The sequence below is a fragment of the Abramis brama genome, assembly GCF_963993115.1.
Source record: "Abramis brama genome assembly, chromosome: 3".
Taxonomy (NCBI): Eukaryota; Metazoa; Chordata; class Actinopteri; order Cypriniformes; family Leuciscidae; genus Abramis; species Abramis brama.
The window spans coordinates 9402292-9427191 of NC_139965.1; the positions used below are offsets into that span (position 1 = coordinate 9402292).

Below are 24900 nucleotides of genomic sequence, written 5' to 3' on the forward strand. Positions count from 1 at the left end.
AAACACCTCATCCATCAGGACGAACCACGGTCCAGTTACAATACTTAAAACCCAGCAGACACTGGACGTCAAAATTGTCAAGCTCTGATGTTGGGCAGAACAAACACCACTGAATAAAAAAATCTCTGAATAAGATCAGTGAATCAGACCACTGTGATTATATTTTTATCAGAAACAGCAGCCAGAGTAAAACTAACATTAACAAATCAAGTCAAACTGCGCAACTAAAGCAAACAATGAAACCAAACGTATTTTATATATTACTTAATTCAAACCAAACTTGTTATTTTCAATAAAACATCAACATCTAAACCTCTGTTAATTGACCCTTCGCTAAGCCCCGCCCTCCTTAGTTACTGTTGCTACGCCTGACAAGCTTTAGCGCCTGGCACGTCTCTTACAGTATGTATGCACCGGTGTCAGACATTCCTAAGGAGATAATTAGTCATTTTTGGCGAACAGGTGAAATATCTGAGAGAGCAAGACAAAAGGGACTGCAGTATGCATTCAAGGGATATATCCACGACATAATATGCAATCATTGAGAGAATAATTTCATCAAAATTGAAGCTAAAGCCTAAAGGTCCCAACGCAGGCAGCAGCCGCCTCGTACGCTGACCATTCAAATGGGAAACACACAGATTGAGGAACAGCTATGTGCATGCACAGCAGGGTGAGTGACATTTGAAAATAATCTAATAATTATAAATCAGCTTATCCATTAATCTTGTGCAATAAACACAAGACATTAGCCTGACCACTTTTCAATGATAACATTCTCCCGCTTATATTTTTAGTGCGCCAGGCTACTGCTCACACGGCGTGGGTCACATAAGAGACTTCTGTTAATGATCTGATTAAGTTTGCATAGCAACCTTTTCCTTGGAGATCTCCGACAATCCCCCTGATGTTCCCTCCTTAGAAATCGGCAATCGGCCTTCAAATACGGCCTTCGGAGGATGCAGCCTTCACATTGGGACACAGCTATACACTTCTCTCGCATTTGCTTGTGTGCCAGCATTTAACCCTCCAGTGTTGGCACGCGTGCCTTAGGTTGCCGACCTTATTGTTTCTGACAAAATTTCTAACTGGCATGCACTTCTTCAAGTCAGCCGCCGATCGGTCTGCGCAAAGCTGCATGAAGTCGAACAAGCCTAAAGGCTGCATCCTTGGAAGGTCTGATTCACTGATCTTATTCAGAGATTTTTTTATTCAGTGGTGTTTGTTCTGCCCAACATCAGAGCTTGACATCAAACAAATGTTGTGTTTAGACGTCAACCAAATTTAAATTTTCAACACAATTTTGACGTCCAGTGTCTGCTGGGTTTTAAGTATTGTAACTGGACCGTGGTTCGTCCTGATGGATGAGGTGTTTGGAGAGAGTTGTTCCACCACTGCTTATTTCAAATATGAAACGAAAATGTGTACAGCTAAATAACATGAGAAATAATCTAAGTAAATAATCTAAATAATCTTCAGTAATTGCTGATAATTACATAAAATTAACATTACACAGTTTAACCAGACTTCTTTTAACTATGGTCTTGTCTCAGCGATGCCTTCTGAAAAAATAATGAATAAGACTGAAGGAAATTTAATGAAATATGACTAGAACAATAACACTCTGTTTCTCCTGTTTCACGTCAGAGATGGAAATATTGTCCAGCCTGAACATCTAAATGTGGACATAAACAAATGAGTGATGAGGATGTGTTAACATGCAAATGTGTTCATGTTTTATTAACAAACAAAGAAACAGTAAACAGCAGGAGTATGAAATGAAACTAAATAATAATTTTCACAAAGACATGAATTCTAAAAAAAGTCTAAAAAAGGTTTTAATGTCCGCATTCCAGCCAATAACAATCAAGTATTTAGACGGAGGAAATAAAGAGAAGTTTATTCTGAAACAGCAGAAGATGATGATATTATTTCAGTGAGATAATGAGAGTCCAACAACCTTTACTAACATTAGAAATGGACTTCAGGGGAATGAAAGCATGATATGAGCACTTTAATGTCTTTATCTCGTCTCTGTTGTGAATGTCTGTCATGATCTGCTCCTCAACACCAGGGGCCGGTTTCACAAAGCTATTTTAGTGTTAGACAAGTCTAACATTTGCTCATAGACTAGTCTAATGCAAGTTACACTGTTTCTAGACGAAGGCTACCCTGATTCAAAAGCGACGCCCTTCGTTTCCCCGTGAAAGAAAGGATACATAAATGGACACTTACCGGCCTATCCTACCCTATTCTACCCCATAAGTCATTGCGCACCGGAGACGACAGCATTTTTTTATATATATTTTTAAAGGCGGCTGAGACTAGAGATCGGTGGTGGACAGCAAATTCACATTTAAATGTAAGTATTATGTTTTCATTTACTCAAATAGCCTAGCTAGCGTAACCAGAGAAAGTTTATTATAAACTTCATCTTAACTCCTTCGTCATCATTGCGTGGCTTCATTTGTCAGGTAGTTTGAGGCAAAACTTGTGCTAATATTAGTTTAATGACCTAATATTTGCACTAGTCTATCTCACTTGTGTATTATAAGAAATATCACTCACCCTATAAAGTCCACAACAATAAGAAAAGCAGTAGATAAGGGGATAGGGTTTCACTTTTATGTGTTTTTGTGGTGCTGTCATGAAAGCTATGTGGTTTTAACCAAATTTGAGTATATAGAAATATGATTTCTGAAGTATTTTGTATGCGTGTCTGGATGTGTCATATTTTGCAGTGTTAACAATGCACTTAAGATTGCACCCCTGTGTTAAGCTTTTTTAGAGCAATTCAGAAGAAAAAAAAATACAAAGTAAGAAAGTTAATACACACGTCTTTGCTGAAGTGTATTGTGCTGTTGTTGTTAACAAGCCATGGTTAATTTGCTCTGCCCTTAGGATTGCAAGTGTCCTGGGACAGGTGAGGGTGTGAGTGGGGAAACCCACTGCTGAAACTTGGTCCTGGTTTGTCCTCATGGATGAGGTGTTGGGACAGAGGCATTGCACCAACCCCCCGTGCAGGGCCGGCGCTCCGCACACGCACATCACGCACTGCGCGTAGGGCACCAAGTGCTTGTGGGGGCACCAAAAAATCGTCGTGAAAAATCATCACAATAGGCTACTAGTATTTAACAAATAAAATATGTCTAAAGCATGTTAATATACAAAAGCAATACAAAAGTAATATAGGCCTAGACCAAATTAGTCGAGAAAGAGGTGAATCTCCTGTGCCAGTCTCCCTCTGGTGCCCCCCCTCCCCACCTCCCAGTGGTCTGTTCGATTATGCCTCAATCAATGTCAAAATTTGGCAGACACCGACCTCAGACATCGCGTCGAAAAGCACCAAGAGTCGGGGGCGGGAAAAAGAAAAAAGAAGAGACAGCGGGATGATGCTCGCGCCGAGTCGCGCGTCGCTTGCATGTAAGACAATGTTTTAAATAAAAATGTTAGTTTTGTAGCCCTTGCGTGTATGCAGTGGCGTAACTTTGTTTTAAAAAGTGGGTGGGACACTGCGGGTGCGGGGGGGAACACAATGCTTAATCATAAAACAGATATAACACTACGATGTCCAGCAATCGATTTAAATAGGCTAGTACATTGATTGGGTTTAAGTGGTCGTTCAATGAGGCCTATTATATGTTGATCCGACGAAATTAAGCGTGTATTTAAGTGGTCCAGGGGTAGAATTTTTGCCAAGCGTGTCAGAGGTTCTGAGTTCTAATCCGCACTCATATAGTTTTTTTTTTTTTTTTTCTCATCAAAACCGATTATGTTTTTCAGTGGTTGTATATCAGGCAGGGACACTTTTTTTGTGCTTTTTGTTTTCTAATTTCACCGGAACGAATAGAGAGTCTCCACAACGGATTGAAGCGCGCGTCTGAGTGAAGGCTGTGCGCGAGCCAGAAACAAACATAGTATCCGCGCCACTGATCGCAGCGGCAACGAGCACTTTGATCAGTTGATTTAAAAAAAAAACACATTTCAGCGCTAGATCGCCTCTTATTTAAAAAAACGAATGAAATGAATGCTCTGCTGGTTAACTGGAGATGTTTTGTTTGTTTGTATTGGTACATTCGTGCCGCGAGATGTTTCAAAAGTGGTGGGGACAATATCGACCTTAGAAAATAGTGGTGGGGGCATGTCCAGGGGCGTCGCTAGTAGTGCAAAAGATCCGGGGCTTTTAGCCCTGCATGTTGAGTCTTTTATTTTAAAAACTTTGAAACTGCAATAAGAAAAAAAAAACACAATCTCAGTGTTTGTATATTTTCATATTCACAGAGTTGTCAAATTATGTACAGAATTATTATATTGTGCCTCATCAGACCTTTGCACTTTTAACTTTCTGTGTTTACATTGTTCAGTTCCAAATCTGTGTTTTTAGTAATTGTGGTGGTATTTGGTATTTATATTTTAACCTTTATATAATTTATTTCTTTTCATGTTTGGTGCCATTGTTAATGTAAAATTATTTATTTGCATTTATTTTATTTAGCGGGGCACCGCCAAGCATTTGTGCTTAGGGCACCCAAATGGCTAGCGCCGGCCCTGCCCCCGTGTCATCATTGCCTCAATCCCTGAGGACACACCAGGGCAGAGTTCAGCAGTGTGTGACCACGGTGAGGAGGAGCCAGGGCCAGCACCAGCACGGGCACCAGCAGCACCCGCACGAAGGCAGAGGCGAGGAGAGCACAGGAGGAGAGTAGGGAGAGGATGGACAGGCTGTTTTCTCTTCTTGAGAGAATGATTGAAGAATATATTTTTTCTATTATTCTTGTTTAACTTTTTTAACTTTTATTTTTTTAAAAGGAAAGAAAAAATCTGTACATTGTTTTTATGCAACTTTAAATGTGTAAATAAAAGAGAATGCATTGTTCTGGTCATTGTTTGTTTTTGTAATGACAGTAATAATTTCTACATGAAACAAATTCTTCTATACTTTTTTTTCCAAATACAATTGGTAAATGAAAATCATTTGTTCCATGGGCTACATTAAAGTACTTTTTCCAACTATGAACAACATACGTTAAACAAATCAACATAAACATTTACAATACATAAAAATTTTGTATACTTTTATTGAGCTGAGCAGGGAGACCCTGGTGGTGCTGGACCGGCCCCTGGCAAGGCCTCCTGCTGGTGGGACATCATCTGGGATGGTCTCCAGAGTGTTTGAGTGCATATTTACACTGTCCACTAAGTTGTCTACCAACAGGTTTGCAGGGCTGATTCAATCGACTGCTCCCATGTCACTGAGGGTTTTTTTTTCTTTTCTTTTTTTAGAGAGTATATTTCTGAAAAAATTACTTTTAATAACTACTAATACTGTATTGGGGAAAAACTACTAAAACCTTAGTTAAGCAAAATTATCTTGCATACTCTAATGTACTTAAAGTATCAAGAGTAAAACTAGAGGTATGTATTCTGCAGGGGAAAAAACTCTTTGTCAGGGTTTTTATTATAGTTTTGTATTTATATTATGCTACTACTGAATTTTACTTCTGTATATTTTCAAGGTTGTTACATTATATACTTTGTGTAGTTTGATGTAATCATATGTGTGGGAAAAAAGTACTTCAGTAGGTTACTTCACATTTATACGTGAATACTTAACGAAATATGCAGTTCCGAAAATTAAAGAAACAAAATGTAGGTCTATTGTCACAATATTAACAAATTGTTTCTAACTACAGCTGCGTCTCATACAAAGGGCTCATCTGAAGCGCTCGGACGGTCTAGTCTACGGAGGACTGTTCTTGTCGCCTGGCAACTGTGACAGCTGCCGATGACGAGCGCGAGAAATAGGGCTTGGGCGTCGTGACGTCATACTTGGCGTGGCGGCCATGTTGATGGCCTCGCGAATGTAAACATACAGCAAGTCGAACGAGGAGAAGCAGAGTTGGAAGAAAGAAAAAAGATGTTAAAATCCCGAAAAGGATGTGGAATTTACCGGGATACGTTAGGGAAACCAGGGACCAGTATGTGGACAAATTTTCCTGTAAAATATCCCGTATTTTAATACCTTACTCTCTCATAACATTAATGTTAGCCCTTCCATCGGACCTGTCAGTCTCTGTAACGTTACTATTGTCCTGTTGCTACCCCCTTGCCCTTCCAGCGAAACAGATGTTTTCAAAGCATCGTTTTGCTTACTTGAAGGCAACCTTAGCGTGATATTGGCCTTTTTAATATAACAGCGTGGTTGTTGTGAGAGCACGATCTCACGCCAATCTGTAAGCAAAGTCACGTTAGATCTAGCTTAACAACTCGCTTAGTTAATGCTGCAGTTTTGTAGTACGAATTTTTGCTGTCAGCAGAGGGATAGCAACAGAAAGATGAATGTTGAAATTGTCATTTTTCGGGATATTTTATAGGAAAATACTAAAACGGGAAGACAGCGGGAAAAGAGCTCAAATGCGTGAGAAACCCGGAAAAAACGGGAGGGTTGACAGCTACTAACTACACTTTTTTGCCGATTTTGTCCACATAACGTTACTGGTCCCTGGCTTCCCTATTTAACGTATCCCCGTAAATTCCACATCCTTTTCGGGACTTTAATATCTTTTTTCTTTATTTTTTTTCTCCCAACTCTGCTTCTCCTCGTTCGACTTGCTGTATGTTTACATTCGCGAGGCCATCAACATGGCCGCCACGCCAAGTATGACGTCACGACGCCCAAGCCCTATACTGGACTTTTTTATATTCAATTGGGTTTTATATTCAAACAGGGCTAAACCGAAAATACATGACCTGGCAGCGCCGGGGCTGAAACATCCTCACCATGTCCTCCAGTAAAATATCAAACATAAAAATGACAATAGCCAATTCTGGCTCCATAGCCAGGCACGTGCACAGGTAGGGCTCAACCTGTGCAGAGCACATGCCCTTTTTGCCCTTACACTCCGAAGTGCCCTTTTTTTTTTTTTTTTTTTTTTTAATCAATGCTATTGGTCACCCTTTACGCCTGTCTGTCTGTTTTACAAATATTTAGCCAATTAAAGTTCTTAAACCGAGCTTGTGTAAATCTTATTCGATCCTCAAGCTGTGAGTAAGCTGATAACTCCGCCCCCTCTATATTCACTGAATCAACTGAAGTTCCACAGCAGCCGCACAGTAGACAGCAGCTGAACGCAGTTTTGCGAAGGGTAAATAAATATATTGTTGTTTGAATAAATACTACTAAACACCATGTCTATAAAGGCTCATATTTTATTTATTTGATGACTCACTGACTGAGACATGTGGGACGTCGCCTGAGAGAGAGCTAGGCTAGCATTTGCCATCTAGTCATAGCCAATACATAGCCTAACGTTACACTTAAATAGCCTGTGCATACAGTAGCATTTCATCTTTTATAAAATGCGATTTTGGCCAAATGTATTTTACAACAGGAAAAACTGAGCGCCCCGCCTATATAGCTAACTTACAACAAATAAGTTAGTTTGTAACCTGTTGATGAAAATGTAATGTGATGCCGGCAGGCGCCGACGCCGTTTTAATGACGGACAAAAAAAGTGCACATTTGCACACATTTGCTGGTCAAAAACTATATATTGATAAGTAATACAACAACATATAATTTATTTTTACCATCGGAAAATCATAACAGGTGCGCCCCCGTGCTGTTTCGCACTGGAACTTACACAGTTCAGTTCAGTTAGTTTCTTTTTCTAAGAAATTTCTTCTTTGATTTATGATTGCTGATACACTTAATTATTTAACATTTAGGCTAATCATGTTATGGTAATAATATTCAATTATGGTTATTTCAAGGCTGTTAATATGCACGTATTCGCTATCTAGCTAATTTTTTAATCTATATTATTCTATACTCTCTGCTTGTCCTCACATAGGCTATAACATTTAGTAAAACATGGTTTTAAGGGCTTCTTTAAACCTATTACAACAGCAACCTTCTGTTGCTCTTGTGTACTCCCTCTTTTTTAAATTGCGTTTATAGAAATGTCAAAAATACTTGACTCATACATAAACATGTTAACCAAATAATACAAATTAGCTTATAAAACCAAACAGAATAGCTAAAAAAATTCTTTCTTTTTTTATTGAACTTTATGCACTTTTTTTTTTGAACTTTGCAGAGAAAAAATTATATATATATAGCTATACTCTTTTTTAGCTATTCTGTTTGGTTTTATAAGCTAATATTATTTGGTTAACATGATTATATATGACATTGAGAAGAGGGGAAGGTAGAGCAATGAGTCAAGTATTTTTGACAAACTATTTTGAAATATAATTTAAGTAATTATGTCCAGCTCAATTCCAGATTATAAGAAACTATAGCCATACCTTTACTATAGCATATCCAACATGTATCTGCCTACCTGGCAAAAATTTGATACTGTGGAGGACCAGGGATGTTGGTCTCTTGAAGGTCTCTTATTCACTAAAAATATTTCACAATATTACTGTTTTTGCTGTATTTTGGATCAAATAAATGAAGCCTTGGAATGAATTAAATCATGAATTACATTCTGCATGATAACATATAAAGATTTCACAGTGATCTTCTGTAATTTTCTTTTTTTATTACTACAACATTACTGTAGTAAAACCATGTTTATCTACACTGTAAAAAAAAATTACATCCCCAAGTCAAAAATTTCAAGTGACCGATAACATCTAAATTTTTCAATTAGTCTGACGTATTATTTCTCATTGAGCCAATGTTAACAGACTATTGCAACAAGAATTTCACCTGGGCCAATTGAAAAATTTAGATGTTATCGGTCACTTAAAATTTTTGATTTGGGAGGGTTAGAAATTTTTTACATTATCTATATTATTATTATGGTTGTTATTAATCGAATAGCCTAAATCTAAAGCTTTTGAGACTATTATTATTTTGTGTTATTGAATTTGTCATGAAGATGTGACCATTTCTTCCTTTTATGTAGGCTTACTAAATAATTTTGATATAAAAAAAGGTAGGGGGGGGTGCCCTTTTTCAGTTTCAGCACATGCCCCTCAAAAGGTCTGTGCACGCCCTGTCCATAGCTGTTTACTCAATTAGGGTATATCAAATGAATTATTATCAGGATGGCAGCAGTCCTCTCGCACCGTTGCTTGGCGCCAGGAGCGGTGATCAGAAACACCTGGTTGCGCAATTAGGAAATCCTAGAAGGCTACATGGTGCGTCCTTCGAAGGATGCAGCCTTCACATTGGGACACAGCTTATGTATTCAGATAAAGTTGTCTACCTGCACACAGATCTACATTTTGACGTAATAATTCCTCATAGTAAAAAAACGTATTTTATTAAGTTAGGAGTAGAGATGCACCGATTGATCCGCTGGTGACCGGAATTGGCCGATTTTCACGTGATCGGTCAGTCTGACATATGCCGATTTTATGCCGGTCAAATGCACTCGGGCTCCCCATGATTAACATCGCGCAACATCAGCATCACACGTGCACACGGAAACCTAGGAAACCTTGTGAATTACGGCCATTTCACACATATTTTTTTCGGCGTGCATGTTAATCAATGAGTGCATTCACACCGGGAGCAGGAGCGTCTGCCTGCGCTGCTCATGCTCAATTAAGTGAAAGCACACTTCTGATGGACAAAATAAATATGATTTCAAACAAAAGTGCCCAAAATGCACAGAATGTGCATGTCTAGTGTGTTTTAACAAGAAATGGATTAGGTTATGTCAGAAAAGAACATGAAGACTCAAAATATTTAGCCTATATAAAATTTACCCATTTAAACTTGTTTTTATTATTCAGTTTGGGTAAAAGGATATGGTATTTTATATATATATAAAAAAATATATAGAAAATAAATATTTGTGTGTGCTGTAAATTGGTAAATTGGCAGGTCAAACTCAATGAAAAATCGGAATCGGCCTAGAAAATTGTAATCGGTGCATCTCTAGTTAGGAGTTATTAATACTATTAAATTGTCTATCTAAATCTAAAACAAATTTCAAGAGAAATATTTAAAATTCTGTACTATATGTGTAAGCCATTATGAAAATGTAAATTTTTGTGTATTTATATGAGTGTGTGTGTGTGTGTATATATATATATATATATAGGCTATGTGTGTGTTATGGTACAGTGATGAACTCGGAAACTTAAAAATGTCACTTTATGACAAAAAGGTTGCCGACCCCTGATATATTGCAAAAAAGTATTTTAAAATCTTTTATTAAAAAGACTCATACGATAATCTTCAGTAACAGAAATTATCATTGTAAATTGATATAAGCACATATAAAAACAGTACAAGAAGTGTTTGCCAGTTATGAAAGAACACAAACATATCCTTCACTCCTAAGATCTGCTGCAGATGAAGTTGAGTTTGTGAGTCTCAGGAAGGCTGATCCAGCGCTGATCTCCTCCAGACTGAACTGCTCCTTTTCTCTTTGTAAGGCTGCAGTTTTCCGGTGTCGCTGACTTTACTTCACGAGTTCACACTTACATACAATTAGAGGGAGTAAAGTTTAATGTGTATTTGGCGTGCTGTCCGGGGGGAGTTCGGCCCGAACCCAGAGTACTCCCCCCTTATGTAAATGGTTAGGACTAGAAGTGTGGAGAAGGGGTGATGGAGGGATGCTGCTAATCTGTCAATGAACAGAGGTGAGACTGCTGAATATATATATATATATATACACCTCTTAGCGATGATTGCTGAGAGCTCTCCACTCGTGTTAATTATCTGAACGTGCTCCTCCCGAACTTCGTTAATAAAAAACATCACATGTTAGAGTACATGTGGCATACCACAAATTCATGTTGAGATGTACTGTATATGTCTTTTATTAGTAAACATTTTGTGTGTATGTGTTTAGGTTTTTATAAATGTAAAATAATTCTGCTTCTAAGTCAGTTCAGTTGAGCTGGTGCTCCTTTGAATTAGTTTCAACATCAAATACAGTTCACAAGATATTTTATACTCAACTTCCACTTTTTACTTTAAGAATAAACTATATTTCACTTCATTGAAACAAACATCGATGCTCACAATCACTTTTTAAACAAGTAATTTTTAATTGTATGACTAGTGCAAAACACATGAAGTGATCAGAAGAAAGTTGCCAAACCACCAAAACACTCATGAAATCAACTGATGTGGCTTTTGTTTTTTTAAAGCCATCTTCTACTTTCTAGTTGACTGCAAGTACATTGGATTGAACAGACTGTGTCAAAAAAAAAAAAAAAAATTTTTTATATATATTGCAGAAAAGTATTTTAAAATCTGATATTAAAAAAAACATACGATAATCTTCAGTTACCGAAATTATCATTGTAAATTGATATAAGCACATATAAAAACAGTACAAGAAGTGTTTGCCAGTTATGAAAGAACACAAACATATCCTTCACTCCTCAGATCTGCTGCAGATGAAGTTGAGTTTGTCGTGTTCAGGACGGCTGATCCAGCGCTGATCTCCTCCAGACTGAACTGCTCCAGATCTCACTCCAGACTCACAGTCCTCGTCTCCTGTGCCGTTCCCTGGAGCCCAGTTCTGATAGCACACAGTCTCTCCGCTCACCCAGAACCAGAGGCCCACAGTGCAGGAGTGACGTAAACCCAACCACACCGCCTCAGTAGACGCACATTTAACCACATTCATCACCTCCTCCTGCATCTCGACTGACTGAACCGAGACCAGATCCGTATAATTCTGTCTGCAGTATCTCAGAGCTTCAGGCCACGTCAGATTCTCTTTGATCAGAATCAGTTTATCTGGACACAAAACAAACCACAAGCAAAAACTAGAGAGAGACTGATCAAAAACAACATGCAGAACAAACACTGTGGAGGAATCTGTCATGTCAGACATGTAGCGTGAACTTTAAGATATCTGGAGGTGATGGATGGATTGTGTGTGTTTGTGAGGATCTGCTCACCTTCATGACACACAAAAGGATATTGGTTGTCGCAACGGGTGTCATACCATTGTCTCAGAGTGTTTGTATTGAGAACTGTACAGTTTTCAACACCTCCAACATTATTAGGTTCACCAGAATCCCAGTATCTGAATGAGGAGTCACTCTGATCTGACCACTGCCATGAGTCTTTGAACAGACCGATCCAGACATCATTAGATATGTGACTATCATTGATGAACTTCTGAATCTGTTGATTCTCATTCTGGTTCCTCACACTGACCAGATCAATGTGATTCTGTCTGCAGTAACTCTGAGCGCCGCTCCAGTTCTTCTTCTGATTGACAAAGACGAGTCCTGTGTTCACTTTAAGAAAAACAAATGGAAACATTTTCATGAATCAGTTTGTTCATTATTCTTATTCTGATTTACGGTTTATGTTTTTTAATGTGAATAAGAGCGGCGAAGCATCAGAAACACGTGACATTCAAAGACTGTTTCTACAGCTGATGATATATTAAATATTCACAGTATATTCATGACGTTTTTGCTGATAAAACATTAAGTAACAATTGTGAATATTTTGCTGAAAAAAACCCTAAAATTAAATAATTTAATTTAATTCATAAAAAATTATTCTCTATGCTCTCTAATGGCAGATTCTGAAAGTTATCAAAAACAAAATATCAACATGCATTAATTAATTTTTTTCCAGTCCAATATCGGTTTGTGTCTAGAAATTTACTTCAAGTGGTGTCCCCTATATTTATGACCACATTAAAAAGTAGAGGAAATTAGTATTGCATTAAAATTTTGTACAGTATATGGTGTATCTTTTTATAAGAATGTTTATATGAATGTTATTGTGATTGTATGGAGCTGCACTTACTGTTAGATGAACTGCAGATGAAAGTCAGGCTGATACTACATGGATAATCTTCCCATTCTCCATTTTTCATTAAACCACAGCTCTCAACTCCACCATTAGGTTGTCCAGATCTCCAGTTCAGATAGAGCGCAGGTTCACCTGAAGACCACTGCCATTTATCAACACTCGTCCTCTTCAGCCCAATCCAGATATTCTGATCACCTCCATCAGTCTCACTCTTCTTCAGCTCGTTCATGTCGTTCATGTTGTCAGCGGTGGCCAGATCTGTGTATTTCTCTCTGCAGAATCTCTGAGCTTCAGTCCAGGTCTTGTTCATGTTTATAAAGTGATACTGACGCTGAACACATTCAGATACGGAGCAGAGAGCTGTGAAAGAGAGCGTTTGATTTAATGCTTTTCATAACAGGGTCAAACCTGATGAAACTATAAACCATAAATAAAACAACAAACACACTCACCAATGAGAAGAAGAATCAAATATAGAGTTTGGTCCATTTCTGAGGAAGAAACACAGTGAAAAACTCAAAAACTCAAGTAAAAAAACAAACAAACTTGTTTTAACATGATTATGTAATAAAAATATTTTAGCAGCATAACTTGATTCACAATCATTGAGACAATATTAACATCTGAAAGTGTAATTGTGTTTGAAGAATGAACATGTTCTTACTTTAGAGGTCGTGTGTTTCTGTCCTGAGTCTGATGTTTCTGTCTGCAGATTTAAACTACGTGATTATTATATCTGCTCTCATCCCTCATTCAGCTCATCACGTCACTTGTTTATTTCTCTGAAAACCCCTATTTCATATTTTACTTCCTCCTTATTTGTGTGTTTTTCCAACTCTTCCCCCTTATTTGCATCTTGGCGCCTGTCAGTCTGTATCAGTCTATGTTAACATCCTTGATCAGAACACTATATACATATGAACATTCATAATTTATATTTTCATTTTAATAACTAAACAGTGTCTCTAATTTTATTGCTGGACTGTATAACTCGTGTATCATCCCTGTTCAACTTGATGTGTGTTTTTGGTCACTTTTTATCTGTTTGTGTGTGAACTGAACAACCCACTAATGATCTGATTGATGAGGGTTGAGTTCATTAGTGAAGACTGGTGATACTGGTTACTGAGAGCCTTTATAAACCCCTGTTTGAGACTCCAGTCAAAGAGAAAGAAACGTGTGTGAGATGAAGGAGTGAGTTTGACTATTGAGAGAGTTTGGCTGTGTCTGAAATCACAATCTCTCTTAAAGTCGGTGCTTATTTTGAATAAGAAATTACTTCATGACCAGAAAAAAAGAATGTTCTATATATATATAGTGTGTGTGTGTGTGTGTGTGTGTGTAGTATGAATGTAATGCAGACGTACTACATTCACCATGTTGTCATTATCATGAGCGTCAGTTGCGTCGCTTCACTACCATTCATCAATCCTCTCCTGTGGCCTCATGGGATAGTAAAGTGTCCATCATATACACACTTCAGAATCTCACAGGAAGAAGTAGATCATCCGGGTACTTTTTAACAACTCTTTTGAGTGCTGTGAATTCAGACATACTTCTACTGTCACATACTGTTTTCTCCTACTATATAGTGATGAATGGGATTTCAGATGTAGCCTTTGTGTTGAGAAGAGGGTTTGAGGAATTAACAAAGAGAAAATGAAGAGAAAGGAAAGATGTTTCCTTGTTGAGGAGGAGATCACGACAGACATTCACAACAGAGACGAGATAAAGACATTAAAGATTTCGTTCCCCTGAAGTCCATTTCTAATGTTAGTAAAGGTTGTTGGACTCTCATTATCTCACTGAAATAATATCATCATCTTCTGCTGTTTCAGAATAAACGTGTCTTTATTTCCTCCGTCTAAATACTTGATTGTGATTGGCTGGAATGCAGAGATTAAAACATTGTTATGAGTTTTTAGAATCCATCTCTTTGTGTAATATTTTTGTTTTGTTTTGTTTCATACTCCAGGGGCCCGTTCTTCGTACGTTGCTTAAAACAACCGAGATCAAACGACACATCCAAGATAAAAGGTGTGTTCGACATCGGCTGCGGCTGGATGCAACCGATCGGCGAGAGTAGCCGCGTGCAGGCGGGGAGGAGCTGCAAACGGAGATGTGAAGTAGGACACTTTCTGGTTCCCGTAGTGACCGCTCACGTGGTGTTTGCATACTTTACCACAGCTGCAGTGAAATAAATGCAATATTTGCCAAATAATACACAGATGTTTCAGAGACATTTTCATTCAATACTTTATGTACAGCTTTATACAGCGTCTGTTTGAACAAGAATAAAGTTCAACATAAGCTACTATCAATGAAGTGGAGTCTACGTTTTTTAAGCAGTTTTAATTTGATAAACATGACACAATATAACATGACAACGACACGAAAAGAGTTTTCACTGTTATAATAAACTGATTTGAGAGCTTTAGAGGAACTAAAGGTGTTCGAATAAACACGAAACACACGTGATCGTTGTCATGCGGTGAATCCGGCCAATCGTGGAACAGCTGTGTCGTCATCAGCCCTCCTGCAGCCGCTCTTGAGAAGCTGCGCTGGCTGAGTTCTCCGGCTACTCTCGAATTGCTCTCGCGGTACTTTGATGGCATACGTCACAGTCATGTGGCGTCAGTGCTGTATCAAGTCGGACAAAATTTCTAACCGGCATGCACTGCTTCAAGTCAGCCGCCGATCGGTCTGCGCAGAGCTGCATGAAGTCGAACAAGCCTGATATCATCGTGCTAATCATGATCTGGCTAATTAGGTTCTTCGAACACACCTGTTGTTTATGATTAGTATAGCTGGATTGAGTTATCTGAGATAATTGCGCGTTCATGCGCTGGTTTAAAGGGGATATGTATCGATAGTAGAAACATTGATCAGCAACGCTGCTATTGGCTGTTCAGCGTGGCCAAAGAGCGCGCTCAGTTTTTCTCCTCAGCAGAGCAAGAACTAATAGTCGAAGTTTATTCGGAATTTTAATGTTTCAATCAAAACGCCAGGGAACACCTCAAAGTCTGCAAAAGCCAGGAGAGAGGGCTGGCAAAAAGTAACAGACAATTTAAATCCGTTAGAAGTGGCCATGTTAGATGTTTTTATCACTTATTAGCCTATATTTGTGTATTTTAATAATTGCATAATTACTTTGTTCATTGTAATGTCAGAGTCACCACACTAGAACATGGGAACAAATAAAAGTGAAGTACAAAAATATTCTAGCCTACATAATGGTAATTTTTAGTTATATTATAGTATTTTATTTTATAAAAGGCACTGTTAAATAAATGGTTGTCTGTTTATAAAAGCAACCAAGAAAAAGGCTGAGAAAAAAAAGAGAAAAGATCTTAGTAGCCTACACTGTAAAATAATTGTTGCTGCATTAAATTAAGGCCGTATAGTCATTTCAACTGTTAAATCTTGAGTAATGATGAATTGCTTTGACTTGTGAAAGTGAAAACTGATAAACTTATGTTAATGTAAAAATATTTTGCCATGAGTTATTGATCACGTTTCCAGAGTGTAGTTCATTGTAATGACATTGTGTTTTCCTCTTTTGTGCACTTTTACATAATACACCAACACTTGTATCTGTTCACAAGAAAGTGGTGGCTGAAACATGTGCAGTAGTGGACATTTTCTAACTTTCCAAAGGAAATAAAGTATAAGACTTTGTAATGTCCATTTGTTTCCATTGCACTGGACAGTGAATAAACCCTCTCAGATAACTGTCATATGGAGGAACTAGCCTACCTGCAAGTGCATAAATAACTTTACTTCATTAATACTTGTATGCTTTATGGCTGCAATATAAGTTGCAGGATTCCACATCTACAGAAAGGCCTACAGAAGAGTCTGCACAGACAGAGGAGACATAGGCCAACAGGTGGGCAGTGTATAGACAACTTTTCCTTTTTATTTGTTGCATACGGTGGCCGAGAGAGTTCAACTCGCTGCAACTGAAGAAAACACATGCAAATAGAAAAACACCTGCAAATTAAGAAAACATCTTCATCAGTTTCACAACACATGTGTGCTCCAAATACTCACAACACAAACAAATACAGAAACGCGCTGCAAATAGGACAGAACACAACGGAAATGTTTCCGGGGAACCCAATAAGTGACGGACCCGGCTGGGACGTGCTTACAGCCATAGATATCATATATAAAGGCTAGATGTCTCGTGCGCGCTGCTGGCCAATGGAGGTCGTCGTCCGCACGTGGCGGCCATCTTGCCACAGTGTGCTCGCTCACTCGTTTAATGGTGCATGTAGGCTACTTTTAAAAAACCATAACTTGCTCAATTTTCTACCGCTTTTCAAACGGTTTGGTTTGTTATAAACGTCAGAGATGTAGTTATGACACTGCATACATACACTGCATACATATGAAAAATTATAACATGCATGTTCAAGCATTCGGAATTATAGCCACGTTAATAACGTTTGTAAGAAACCAAACCGTTTGTAAATCCGTCAAGATTTCAGCGAGATAAGAGGATTTGTGTGCGTGCTGATCACTCACCTTAATTCACAGCTTCACTGTGACAAGATGGCCGAACGGTGATGCCGGAAGTGACTAAGCCATAAGACATTTAGCGTTTATATATGATATCTATGCTTACAGCGGTCTACTTTTATTATTATTATTATTATTTTTTTTGCAAAACATACAGAGATGACACGTTTATGACATACAACTTTGTATACAATATACAAAATGTATTTAGCCTACAATATGTTCAATGTCATAAGAATACTAAAAAGAACAATGAGCTGAAGACTAAAATAAATAAATAAATAAATATAGAGAAAAAGAACATGAGGGAAAGACATTAATCTATACATCAGTTACATTGTACACATTTTGTCATGTTATGTTAAAATAAGTTTCATAAGAAATGTTAGAATGCAGCTAGGGTCCAAATATGAGACGGCAAGTTTTAAAGTTGATACACTCACACACAGATATAATGCATATTTTAAAAACTTTGTTGTATAAAATGTATATTTATTTGCAACAGTTATGTTAACAGCAATAATACTATATTTCTGGTAAGAACAGCTATTCAGCTGATGGACACGCGCTGCGTTGTCATGGGAACATCCCAGGTGAAAATAATGAGGAAATTACATTGTCTTTCGTTGCTTAGACATTCTCTGGTTGCTCCCTTCATCAACATAATGGCACACAAGTGCCCCGCTCCCTCCAAAGTGCCCAATTCAAGGGCTCTGCAGTCTGCCCTTTTAAGAGAGTAGGGCATAGGTAAAGCTCACGAGCAATAAGCACGTCCCAGCCGTCCGTCCGTCACTTATTGGGTTCCCCGGAAACATTTCCGTTGTGTTCTGTCCTATTTGCAGCGCGTTTCTGTATTTGTTTGTGTTGTGAACTTTTGCAGCGCGTTTCTGTATTTGTTTGTGTTGTGAACTTTTGCAGTGCGTTTCTGTATTTGGTTGTGTTGTGAGTATTTGGAGCACACATGTGTTGTGAAACTGATGAAGATGTTTTTTCTATTTGCATGTGTTTTCTTCAGTTGCAGCGCGTTCAGCTCTCTCGGCCACTGTAGTTGCATGAGGCATGCGTCTAATATCTCTTGTTGCAGGCACTTGACCACTGGCTTTTCTTTACAAAGAACAATTAAAATAAAACTCAAGGAACTAAGCTTATTTGTCTTTTATTAAACATTAAATGAAAAGTGTGTTTTTTGACAGTGTCGTGTAATATGGCACATGCAACAATGTCACAGGCCCTGTCAGGTGTGCAACCCTCAGACTTTTCAGACACTGAAATCTTCCCTTTAGTTAGCCAAAGTTCATATCATTGTGTGCCCTTGTCCTGGAGCTGCATTGTAACTGGTTCTGGGTCAGGGAATGGGGTCATAAAACACCTGTCTGCAGGCAGGAACATGTCATAATCACCTATGAAAAAATGCAGTTCTGTTAGGATCAGCATAAGTGTATGTAATACAGTGAGCTTGATATTTAATTGTGGAACTTTTCTTACCACTTTCAAATAATGTGCATAAATGTGAATCTCTGAAAATTCTTAAGTCATGCACAGATCCTGGCCATTTTGCTTTCACATTTGTGATATGGAAGATTTAGTCAACTGCCTTTTTATTTTATTTTATATAATATTAAGTATCTGGAATATTAAGAATCCCAATAGTAACTGGGCTGCACATTTACACTGTGAACCCCCTTTCTAATCCCCTTCATTGAGGCCTTGATGGCAGTCTATGGTAGCCTATAGTCTATGGTACCATCAAGTTAGTGAAGCCTGAGTGACATATACTGTAATCGGCATGGTCATGATTGCATGGTCTTCATAAAAAATTATGATAGCCTAAAAAAAAAAAAACTGCTTTAAAAAAACTGCTTTACAACATTGGGTCTTAAGTGGCTTGGCAATGCCACAAAAAACCTAAAACTGTTTTTTAAACCTAAAAGCGCCAGGTAAACTCGAATGACACGACAGACAGCACTTTCCATCAAGTCCTCCGCATCTCCAATAGTGTAAAGGAAAGAGCCACTCGCAAATAATCTTAGGGCAATGCAAAGTTTGTGCTGTAGTTAAAGCCAGACTCCGACAAGTCGAAAATAAATGTGCGTTTCCAACAATTTAATAATGTAAACGACAATCTCACGAGTCACAAGAAAAAATATATATCTCAGAAAGTGCACTATCGCGCTGCGCTGGACTTCACGTATCAGCTCCGCTTATGAAGCCGCAGTCTAATCCTGTTTACATGAAATAAGCCTGCTCCCGAGCAGGTTTAAGCTTGCGCACCTGTTGCTATGACAACAAGTCCAGGATGAGCGTCGAAGAACCAAACAATCGAAGATCATGCCAAATCGCCAACAATCAAATCCAGCTAACTGAGTTAGCGACGTACGAAGAACGGGTCCCTGGAGCACAAGTTTCACATCATCATCATCATCATCCTCTACAGGATCAACAATAGTGTTGAGAGTATTTCTCAGAAGAGTTTCTGCTACTGTAAAACAAAGCTGATTGTGCAGAAAAACGTCTCCGGTTACTATCGTAACCTCGGTTCCCTGAGAGGCGGGAACGAGACATTACGTCAAAGACGTATATGGGAACTCCCTTCCTCCTCATTTTCACTGAAATCTTATAGGCTAACGCCAGCTGGAGACAGCTGGCCAATTGACGCGAAACATGCAAATGCTGACCGGTCCGCGGGCAGTATAAATAGCATGGGCGCGACAATTACGTCAGAATCAAGACTGAACGCTAGCACAGCTGATCAAACGGCGAGCACGGCGGCTGACGTAATGTCTCGTTCCCGCCTCTCAGGGAACCGAGGTTACGATAGTAACCGGAGACGTTCCCTTTCAAGGCGGTCACTTCAACATTACGTCAAAGACGTATATGGGAACTGTATAGAATCCCGCCGTGAGAGCAGTGAAGATAAGCCCTAAACGGGGTCAAGCTACACTCCCACGAGAGACAACAGTTCTAAGCCAGCAGCGCCGCTAGGAGCACTCGAACTGATGGCGAAGCTAGACCAAGAAACGTCTGTTCCGACCTACCAAGTTGCATATCCAATGCAATGAAGCGAAGGCTGCACTGGAGGGCAGCACAACACCATAAGCACTCAAGCACAAGAGTTAACACAGTGTCGACGGCAATAGCGGTGACAGCTGCATAACCTTATAGCCATACACAGAGTTAACAGAAATTGAAAACTACTGTGTAATGCGGAAACAGCTATGTAACATTATAGTCATAACACAGAGTTAGCAGCAATGGTAACTCTGCATAATGCAGACTACTGCACAGCTGGTGGAAACAGTTCATGAGTACATTAATAAAACTCACCGAACCCACGACGCTATAGGCAGTGCATAAAACTTGAACCCCTGGCGAACGTGTTCTGAGAAGACAGCCAGCATACCTATATCCCGTAGGCATTAAATCACATGAAAAGCGTCGAATTCAGTGAGAAAGTCTCAGTCCCTAGTACCATCCACCAAGCACACAAACAGCTAGTCAGACTGCTGCCTGGTGGTCCACGTACATCCGCAAAGCCCTTACAAGGCTAACAGCACTCTGAGCATCAGCATCATGTGAGGCTGACAGCTTCAGCAGAAGGCGGGCAATGATAAATCTGTGCTCTGAACGGTGTAAGCGTCTTCGGAACGCAGTTTGGTATCGGACGGAGAGTGACGCTGCAGTCACTAGGTCCGAGACAATGTAACATCATTCAATAGAATGAGCGTAGGTCTCCAAGTGCTTCGCTGGGGCGAGAACAGGTGGAAAGGTCCTTCTCAAGGAGATCTCTCAGCACTTATTAGTGTGAAGTGTCTTGCTCAAACGAAGGACCCAACAGCGGACACACAAGAAGGTTCCACAGCTTGGGGCTGGGGTGCCAATCGTGCCGATCGCCTGTAGAAGCAGGACCTTACTGAGGGGGATTGTCATGGGGGGGCCCCATAACTCTCTCAGGTCCGTGAACCGGGGATGATAGGCCAGCAAGGGGGTCACGAGGAAACTGACACTCCCTTGTAGAACATAGTCCGATGTTCTATAGCCGATGTACAGAAGTGCAATTTAACACATAACTGAATGTACATAAACACAGTGCCAGTGGCCGTAGCGACAACAACTGTGAATATACGCAGTTAGATAATAGCCCCATAATAGCATAGCACCTCAGAAGTACACAAACACAGTCGTAGCCGTAGCTAGAACTGTGAGTATACGAGTTAGTACAGAATAGCCAGTTGCAGTGAAGGAAACGGGGCAACATAACAGCGTAGCACCTGTACGTAACAGCATCGGTCGCTGTAGCGCCAACTATACGCAGTAGCTCAGTATAGGCACTGAAGGATACGGGGCAACACCGCAGCATGAACACATCCATGTGCAATAATGCAGCGCAGGTCGCCGTATCGACAGAGACTGTGAATATGCACAGTTCGACTGGGATAGCTAGTTGCACTAGATACAGGGCAACATGACAGCATAACACAAGTGCGTAAGAATAGTGCATCCATGTATGTACATAACGCAGCGTAAGTCACCATAGCTGAGATGCACAGTTAGATCAGGATGGCTAGCTGCACTGAAGGAAACAGGGCAGCATTACAGCCTAACACATCCGTGCACGTACATATATCCAGAAACTGTGAATATGCACGGTTAGATTAAGATAGCTAGTTTTGCACTGAAGGAACAGGGCAACAAAATAGCAAAAACACGTCCTTGTACGTACATAAGTGCAGTGTAGTCGCCGTAGCGACAGAACTGTGAATATGCATAGTTAGATAGGACAGCTGGTTGTTGCACTGAAGGATAGAGGGCAACATAACAGCATAACACATCAGTGTGCACATTTAGAACATCTGTGTGTATAATGCAGCGCTAGTCATCGAAGCGACCGAACTGCATGAACAAGCGCAGTTCAAACACAATCGTCAGTTACGTTGAGGGCAACATAACAGCATAACGCTTCAGTGTGTACACAGATGCAGCGCAAGTCGCCGTGGCGACGACTGTGACTATGCACAGTTAGATAGGATAGCTAGTTGCACTGAAGGATACAGGGCAACGTGATAGCATAGTTACATTGATGCTGTACAAGCACAGCGTCAGAGGCATAGCGACATCGACGTCGTTAATCAGAATAGCCGATTGCACTGAGGATACAGGGCAATATATAACGGCATAAATCATAGACACATATCAATGTACATAACACAGCGTCAGTGGCAGCCCACAACAACTGTGAATACACAGTAATCAGAGTAGCCAGTTGCACTGAAGGAACAGGGCAATATATAACGGCGTAATTGTAACACATATCAGTGCGTAGTGTGTACACAGCGTCAGTTGCGTCGCACAGCAACTGTGAATACGTAGTAATCAGAATAGCCATATGCACTTTAGGATACAGGGCAATATATCACGGCAAAAATCATAACACATATGAGTGTGTAGTGTGTACGTAAACACCGCGTCAGTCGCATCGCGCAACAACTGAATACGCACTGTGTAATAATCAGAATAGCCATTGCACTGAATGATACAGGGCAATATATAGGCTAATGGCATAAATCATTACACATAGAGTGCGGTGTGTACAACACAGCGTCAGTTGCATCGCGCAACAACTGTGAATACGTAGTAGTCAGAATAGCCATTTGCACTGAAGGATACAGGGCAATATACAACGGCAAAATTCATAACACATATCAGTGTGTAGTGTGTACGTAAACACAGCGTAGTTGCATCGCGCAACAACTGTGAATACGTACTGAGTAGTAATCAGAATAGCCATTGCAATGAATGATACAGGGCAATATATAATGGCATAAATCATTACACGTAACAGAGTGCGGTGTGTACATAACACAGCGTCAGTTGCATCACGCAACAACTGTGAATACGTACTGTGTAGTAATCAGAATAGCCATTGCACTGAAGGATACAGGGCAATATACGGCAAATTCATAACACATATCAGTGTGTAATGTGTACGTAAATACAGCGTCAGTTGTATCGCGCCACAACTGGAATAAGTACTGTGTAGTAATCAGAATAGCCATTGCACTGAAGGATACAGGGCAATATACAACGGCAAAATTCATAGCACATATAGTGTGTAGTGTACACATAAACACAGCGTCAGTTGCATCGCGCAACAACTGTGAATACGTAGTGGTCAGAATCGCCATTGCACTGATGGATACAGGGCAATATACGGCAAATTCATAACACATATCAGTGTGTAGTGTGTACTTAAACACAGCGTCAGATGCATCGCGCAACAACTGAATACGTGGTATTACGTGCTGTGTAGCAATCAGAATAGCCATTTGCGCTGAAAAATACAGGGCAATATATAGTGGCATAAATCCTAACACAACAGTGTGACGCGTGTACGTAACACAGAGTCAGTTGCATCACACAACAACTGTGTCTTCGTAGTAATCAGAATAGCCAATTGCACTGAAGGATACAGGGCAATATCGCGGCATAAGCATAACACACACATATCAGTGTACATAAACACAGCGTCAGTGGCAGCACAACAACTGTGAATGTTGTAATCAGAATAGCCATTTGCACTGAAGGATACAGGGCAAAATATAACGGCACAAATCATAGCACATATAGTGTGCAGTGAGTACATAAACACAGCGTCAGTGGCGTAGCGACAACAACTGTGAATACGTAGTTGAATGGCCAGTTGCACTGAAGGATACAGGGCAAAATATAACGGCACAAATCATAGCACATATAGTGTGCAGTGAGTACATAAACACAGCGTCAGTGGCGTAGCGACAACAACTGTGAATACGTAGTTGAATGGCCAGTTGCACTGAAGGATACAGGGCAATATAACGGCACAAATCATAGCACATAACAGTGAGCAGTGTGAACATAAACACAGCGTCAGTGGCGTAGCGACAACGACTGTGAATATGTAGTTAAATCAGCATGGCCAGTTGCACTGAAGGATACAGGGCAACATCAGCTGTAAGCACATCAAAATGTAATGTTACGTAGGCCCAGCGTCAACAGCATAAGCAGTAACGACTGCGCAACAACACTCACCGGATTGCGGCTGTGCACTTCCATTGTCAGAGCGAGGCGGCTAGAGACCTCTCTGCTAGAGATCTATAGCATCCGTACTTTTTTTCCCTTTTAGACACGGAGCCATGGCCTTTGCCTCGTCTCTCTAGACGCGCGTCTTGCGCACGACTACCAAGGGACGCCGTGGAAGACGGAGTCTTCTTGAAGTAGCCTGGCTGAGATACCGGGCTGAAGTATTCCTATCAACAGGGGCTATCGCGTCGAGTCCTTCTAGCGAGCCCGCGAAGAGGACCGGAGTGGCGACGGGCAGCGTACTCGTCCTAGGGCGGGAGAGGGCCCACCAGCGGCCTGCTGGCGGCAGTGGGCCTCATCCCCGCGGATGCCCGGGTTTATTCCCCTGAGGGCGCGCACTGTCCGGCACATGCCCGTCGTCCGTGAGTGCGGCCTCGGTTGAACTTGTTAGGGTAGAGCGAGTCGATAGGACCCGCACATATCTGGCATGTAAGTTAGCAGCCATCGGATGCGGGGAGGAAACATGGTGAGTAACCTCTATTGCAACTTCCACGATGACTTCA

General features: G+C 40.1%; 1 protein-coding gene across 1 annotated transcript; it reads right to left on the minus strand.

Moving 5' to 3' along the window:
• Window positions 1-10996: 10996 nt before the first annotated feature.
• Window positions 10997-13465, minus strand: LOC311080080 (C-type mannose receptor 2-like). The gene is made up of 5 exons (XM_084109845.1): window positions 13422-13465; window positions 13210-13248; window positions 12752-13117; window positions 11884-12228; window positions 10997-11719 (listed from the first exon to the last, which is right to left on the minus strand). The coding sequence occupies exons 2-5, from the start codon at window positions 13244-13246 to the stop codon at window positions 11352-11354; spliced, it is 1116 nt and encodes a 371-aa protein (XP_083965971.1). The 5' UTR covers window positions 13247-13248; window positions 13422-13465; the 3' UTR covers window positions 10997-11351.
• Between the last annotated feature and the right edge of the window lie 11435 nt (window positions 13466-24900).

What these genes read in the sequence shown, in the direction of transcription:
- LOC311080080 (XM_084109845.1), bottom strand. Translation starts at nt 13,246, where the DNA reads ATGGACCAAACTCTATATTTGATTCTTCTTCTCATTG. An exon ending in TTTGATTCTTCTTCTCATTG is followed by an intron (nt 13,118 to 13,209) that starts GTGAGTGTGTTT and finishes TCTCTTTCACAG; the next exon opens with CTCTCTGCTCCGTATCTGAA. An exon ending in TCCTTTTGTGTGTCATGAAG is followed by an intron (nt 11,720 to 11,883) that starts GTGAGCAGATCC and finishes TTTTGTGTCCAG; the next exon opens with ATAAACTGATTCTGATCAAA.